This window comes from Pinus tabuliformis, chromosome 1_1, assembly GCF_031772625.1.
Source record: "Pinus tabuliformis cultivar Carrire ecotype Pingquan chromosome 1_1, CPIR1, whole genome shotgun sequence".
Classification (NCBI taxonomy): domain Eukaryota; kingdom Viridiplantae; phylum Streptophyta; class Pinopsida; order Pinales; family Pinaceae; genus Pinus; species Pinus tabuliformis.
The window spans coordinates 604744089-604751175 of record NC_142297.1 but is presented as its reverse complement, the minus strand read 5'-3'; the positions used below and the strand labels follow the sequence as shown (position 1 = coordinate 604751175).

The 7087-nt window shown below is 35.7% G+C and overlaps 1 protein-coding gene across 1 annotated transcript; it reads left to right on the top strand.

The window, feature by feature from the left end:
* Positions 1-268: 268 nt before the first annotated feature.
* LOC149214735 (subtilisin-like protease SBT5.4) lies at positions 269-1952 on the top strand. Its single transcript, XM_089390951.1, has 2 exons — positions 269-1365; positions 1481-1952. Exons 1-2 carry the CDS (start codon positions 1226-1228, stop codon positions 1701-1703), a joined length of 363 nt encoding a protein of 120 aa, XP_089247077.1. The 5' UTR covers positions 269-1225; the 3' UTR covers positions 1704-1952.
* The last annotated feature ends 5135 nt before the right edge of the window (positions 1953-7087 follow it).

The window sequence follows — 7087 nt, the reverse complement described above, 5'->3', positions numbered from 1 at the left end:
TGTGAAAAATGAAAATATAACTGGATATGCATAAGGGATTGCAAAAGGAGGAGCTCCTCATGCTAGAGTTGCAACTTACAAATTTTGTTGGCCTTCCACTCCAAATGGATCATGCTATGATGCAGATACTCTTGCAGCATTTGATGCAAGGGTACATGATGGAATTGATGTGTTCTCTCTTTCCACTGGATCTGGCCCTCCTCTATCTAATTATTTTCAAGATGCAATTGCAATTGGAGCATTCCATGGAGTCCACAGAGGAAAGGTAGTTGTCTGTTCCACTTGAAATGATGGTTCAACTCCGGGGACAGTTACAAATGTGGCTCCATGGATCATAACTGTGGGAGCGAGCAACATTAATAGACAATTTCCTTCAAGCGCTCTTCTTGGAAACAACAAAACATATATAGTGAGTATAACTTATTTTCATTTCTGTTTTCAGGTAAATCTGAAAGCACATTTAACTCTTCATATGAAATCCATATACAAAATATTTCCCATAACCACCAAGGACGAAATTTACCCCTAGAACATGTAGAAACTAAAATAGGTTGGTAGGCTTATTACCCTTTTCGTTCTGTTCACAATGCAAGTCATTTTAAGACCATTGTCTATTTTTTAATGTCCGGAACACATGCATTGATATTAGAGTAGTTCAAGTGCTATGATGGTAATTTTCTTTAATGAAAAATTCAGGGGAAATTGTTCTTATTGAACTTTTCCTTCCGTCCTATCAAATTGAAAAATCCATGTATCTAGTTTTTCAAGTTTAAGGGATTTTTTGTTGAACCATTAGAAGGCCTCTGAAGGGAATTGAAGTCAAATCTGATCCCTTGCATTATTCTAGAAAACTCATTTTATGCCTCTGTATATTTGTGTATATTTTCGTTTGATGTCAGGGACAAAGCATATCCGAGTAGCAGTTACCAAAGAAAAAATTGTACCCTTTGGTATCATCAGCTGACATTACAGCTCCAAATCAAAATAAAATTATCGGGTATGCTACATAATACCAATTTTAATGAGTTTCATACTAATAAAAATTCAAACTTATCAATATGAAATATTCTTTCCAAAGGAGAAATTTGGATTAGTGTTAGTTCAAAGAATGAAAAACTACAACTCTGATGAATTTAAACAGATTTTATGTAATAATGTTGCAGAAAACATTGCTTCGTGGGATCTCTAGATCCTCGCAATAATTGAGAAGGTTGAAGAAGTTCGTATGGCACGAGGATTAGGCATGAATATTTGCAATGACCCCGTAAATGCCATCGATGTTATTGCAGATTCTCATGTTCTTCCAGCTACACAGTTGAATGCAATTGATGGGGCAGATGTATTTGACTACATCAATTCTACAACGTAGGTTTTCAAGACAACAATTTTACTTATATTAGCCCTACATTGAAAATGATTGTAGTCAACTAAGTTCCTTACATGGAACATCCTAATTTTCCATAAAATTTTGCTCATTCAGGTCTCCTGTTGCTTACATTTCTCCTGCAAGAACTAAATTACATGCAAATCCAGCTCTGGTGATGACAACATTTTCCTCTCAGGGACCAAATAGTCTTACTCCAGACATTCTCAAGGTCATATTCCACTCCCCAATTTTTTGTGTTTACATGATGGTAACTCATTGTATGACACTGCACTTTTTCACACATGAAGTTCTGAATTGTTTCTCCAATGTAGCCTAATATTACAGCTCCAGGGTTGAACATCCTGGCAGCATATTCAATGGCAGCATCAACGACTGACCTTTCATTTGATCATCGGCATGTACCTTTCAATGTACTTTCTGCACATCTATGTCATGCCCACTTGTTGCTGGTGTTGCAGCTTTATTAAAGGGAGCATATCCTCATTGGAGCCCTGCAGCTATTAAGTCTGCCATTATTACTACAGGTGTTCATGTTTATCCATTTCTTTTCACACACATATTTAAGTTATTAAACTATGTATTACATTCCAATTGTTAATGTATTGGAACATCAAAACATCAAAACACAATTTTTTTTAGGTTAGTGATTGATGTCACTTAACCTTCCATACAAACGTTTTAGTCCAAGTAACATGACATTGATCTTCATCACCTAATTTCAAGTTCTTGGTTGCATATTTTGAAAGGAGACTAATCAATTAATATCAATATGAAACATCAACCACCATGTTGACTCACATTGGTAAAATAAATAAAAGATGAATTAATATTTGGATTGATGTTTGGGTTAACAATCCTAGTGGAGCAAGGGATTGACTTAAAATATAGGTTGTAGAATGATATTTGTGTTAATGATAAAATGATTACCTCACCTTGGGATGGTTATGTACAAAAATAACATTGTGGCCCAAATCCAATGATTGTGGGCAGTGGCATAGGAACGACACCACAAATGTGCTAAAAGTCAAGTCATGTAACCTTGTACACTACAACACATTAATAATATGGACACATACTTTTTGTGTTGCAAATAATGATGAAAGAGTTAAATGACAATAGAAATATGGTGTAAGATGATTTGGAATGGCATGTCATCTTCCTAATCTCTTATTCTTCCTCTCCTTTCTTCCATGGAAAACCTTTTGGACCAACTGAAATATGATTCCTCGCATTCATGGATGGCACCCCTAGTAAGCCCATCATTGTAGATTATCGTGCCTAACCTAGGGGGATTTTAATCAAGCACCTATTGGCATTATACTAACAAAGGTACCATATTCATTAGTGAAAACTAGTTGAGTTAACCTTTTAGGTTGAGTCCTCATTTGTACATTATCTTGTAAGAGCAAATATTGTTTGAAGCTAGATAGATAGAAACATCAAATTTATTTTATTTCCCTTGGTAAAACTACTTAAGTTGTGTCCTCCATTTTTAAAAAAGTTATGAACTCCATTATTAATTTATACCTTCTACACTAATATGTTTATGGAATTTACTATGATGCCCAATTATGGCCTATGTACATGAGTGAATAAATATGAACATTTAATTGCATAATGAGTTTCATGTTTTATCGATTGTGAAATTCATTTGAGTTATGCAATATTAATTATTAGGAATGTTTTGTTTTCATGCAATTATTAGTAATCCTCATTGTGGATTGTATGTGTATTAATAGATCTTGGTTTGCAATAAGGCCATGTCCACCCCTCGCCTCATTTGAAATAAAAAATTAAATGTAAGTCCACCCCTCGCATCTCGATTCTTCACACCCTCCACATTCACATCCTTGTTTCTTGTAGCACTATCTCTGCAGCACTCTACATTCATCTACAATTCTATCGGCATGTCTTTGCACCCTTTTGGTCCAAATGCTAGTTTTACAACAACTATATATAGAGAGATAAAGTAATTGAAACTCAAAAAAATCTAATTTTCTTTATAATTACTTTCAAATTTTTTTAGTGTGAGAGAGATTTTAATTCTTTCATTACTCAATATTGAATTAACATGTGACATCTAAACATAATATTGATATTACAATTTAGTGAGAAGGACATGTGTCATTTATTTTATTTACTTAATATGTGTTATTTAGAAAGTATATACAAAATAATATTTTAATGTCAATGATAGATAAAATATTTCAATTTCCATACTAATTAACAAAATTTTATATCTCCCCAATTGGGGTGTCAGAACTCGAGACAATGGAGATGGGGGGGAGCCCACCACCCCATCATCACCCATCACATTTTAGGGGGGGGGGATTGGGAACGGGGGGGAGAGGGTGACATGGCCATCCCACCCCATGAAAACATATATTCATTCCCTTCACAATCATATGGCGATCTATTCTCCATCTGAGGGAACTTGGCCATGTGATCTTGGCTTCGTGTTTATTTGGTGTGCCTTTGACATCCCTTCACTGCAGTGGGACAATTCCCCCACGACACATCATTTGTGGGGCTTGACCCTAAATATCATGACTCAATTTCGTGTAGAAAGCTTTGTGGCTTGACTCTAGTTCAGAGGATAGATTTTTCTCATGTAAATGACTATGCAAATGGTTATTTAGGGAGTTCTTGACCCTAGCGATGTTAACCTTCGATGCATCCACTGGGTGTCAAGGATTTGTGAGGAAAGGACAACGACAATATTAAAGGTTACCTCTAGGACATTGGTGATAGCTACGACAACAATTCGAGTAGGGGAGGGCAACAATAGAAATAGGCCAGCCTCACTGTGACACGAGTTCAATCCTAATGGGCCATCCAATGTTGGTTAATTCATTATATGTCCAATCTCTCTAGTTTCATTAACTCTTTCAATTGCTAGCTTCTATATGGTGGTTGTTGGTATATAATTTTCAGAGTGCAGTGGTTGTGTGCACCAGGTTTGGCATTCTTGGTTATTTGTGGTCATTGGACACTTCTAGGAGTCATTTCCTCTCTTTCATCGGTTCCTCAATATCACAAGAAACTGCTCCAGACTCCTCTAGCAACTCAGGTTTTCTTGAGCTTTACTTTTGTTGAGAAATCTAGGGGTAGCTAGATTAGGTGATTTCTCTTTCTTTGATAACTGCTTGTGATGTATTTTCACATTAACTTGATTATCTTCTTCTTTATCTTGATTATTATTAGTGTTTGTATCATCAAGCAACTACTAAACAATGAATATCAATGAGACAAGGAGACAAAAAGTGTAGGTTGTCATCCAAGGCCAAAACCTCTCCTCTTGAGAGGAAAACCCACAAGAACTCTTCTCTTCTTATATAAATTCAAATGAAGAATTCAAAGACCTATGACCCTTGACAATGACCCCTCTAAGACCAAGTCAATCCTTCCTCCTTGATGAGTTTTCCTTTCAGCAAATTCTTCAACAAATTCTTTACCAACTTCGACCCTAGCAACTTCTCCAACAAGTTTGACCCCAGCAGCTTCTTTTGTAACTTTGAAGCCAACAATTTCTTTTGCAACTTTGACCCCAATATTTTCTTCTACAACTTCGACCCCAATAGTTTCTTCTGCAAAAAACCTATTTCTTGCACGTGTGGGAAAAGATGGTGATTTCTTCCTTTCCTCTCCTTCGCTTGAATTGATTCCTTCTTCTATGGAACTCAGCTTGTAAAGTATGCCCTAAATTGACTTCTTTTAGAAATTCTTCCAATTCAATCTAGTTTCTGCAATAGGTGCCCTAATTCTCTTGCATGTGAGAAGGATAATAGCCTAAAGACAATTTGAAAATTTCGCTTTCTCCTTCTTCTTCTTTGTTTGGTATTAGGCTTCATTTTTCTTCTTCTTATCTACTTTGATCAAGCTTCTTTTGACCTGATTGAATAGTCTTCAAGTGAGTTCGATGTCTTCTTATATATAGGCTTGACAAGGTGGTAAAATATCCCTTCATGAGGCTGACTTTCTCTTTCATTTAGGCCAACTTGATGCTCTCGTTTGACAAGGTCTTGGAGGGTCTTTGACATATTTTATGACTTCTAATAATTTTCTTGACATGATACAATATGCCCAAAAGAGTCTTCCATACATGAAAATGAATCAATTGACTTGTAGACTCAATAACAATCCCTAGAAGCACTCAATGGGTGCTTGGAATATAAATAAATTTACATTGAGCATGAAACCCATGCCTCAAGAATGACAATAATAAATTTATTTTTCTCTTTACATCAAATACATAAAATCATGATTACATATATCATTATGAAGACTAAACCTAGTTACATATTTCAACACCCCCCTTTAATTGGGGAGGTATTCATAATATGTACAAGGTACTTGGACATTCTCATACTAAATAATTCTCATAAGAAGAGTCAGATGGGTAAGCCATATCATAAGCTATTATTTCATCTTATATCATTGCATCTCATCATATAAACCAACATTGTCACATAGCAAGGCCTTGACTAACAAATCTATCTCTCCATAATATCAGAGCACAATGTTGGTGATACAATGACTGATAGACACCATCATTATTGTCTCTTAAGGCACATACCCCACCTAGATGTTCACAAGGCATGTCCTTCTAGGACAATTCCTATCTTGGAATAACACATCCTCAAGGAATTTCCTCTTTGACTACTCTTACCTATTGGATGAACTACCACATCATCAAAGAGTATTGGAAACCAAATGCTTACCCAAACCTCCATTCTTTATTCATAACATGAAGACAAGAATGATGTGTCGATCTCTCCCTCTCAACTAGGGAGGATATACTCATTCCTATAAAAGGAATATACCCAAGTTCCTTGTTACCTAGGAACTTGCCCAAGCTCCCTTTTAACTAGGGACTTATTTCCAACATTAGTTACCAGCTCTTTGGTGGAGATAATGATACTATCAACTGCTAGTAGGTCTTCTCATTTCAATGTCATGAACTTCATCTTCTTCATCATGGAGCCTTCATATTTTAGATCTTTTTCATAGGGCATCGACCATCTTCTTCATCACTTTCCTTCAATGAGCCATAGGGTTGAACCAATAGTCATGTCATCCTTTTCTTCATCGGAAAGTGATCTTCTAGTGCACATCTGCCTTTTCCTTCATACAACTACCTCTTCCAAGTTATGTTTCTTTTAGGATATTCCATCTAATCTCAAGAGTAATAGTTGTAGGTGGCATCTACAACTCTCTTTCAGTAGCCCTGTTTCAACCCAACCAGATGTTTTCAAAAATAAAAAATGAATATCATATCAAAGTTACCTTTTTATGATGGCCTTTCATCATGGCATTTTCTTCATGTAGCATCAACATTCTACACATGTATGAACCCATCTCCAAGACATTCATTACCGAGATCTTTTCTTTTGCAGTATCCATATCAGGTTCTTTATACCTTCTTCCTCCATGGAGATGTCACAGCTAATTCGTCTAGTTATCAAATGTTGATCACATATCTTATCTTACATGACTATAGTTGCATCTTTCACGAACTATTCTCCTTTTCTCCACATATTTCTTCCCCCATAATTTTTATACATAGTTCCTTCATCATAGGAACCATAAATATCAACCATGTCATATTCCATATGAGGTCATATTATGTTGATTTCATATTATCAATATGTAGAAGAGTTCAAGGAATATTGTCTACATGCCTTCATTCATCATTCTAAT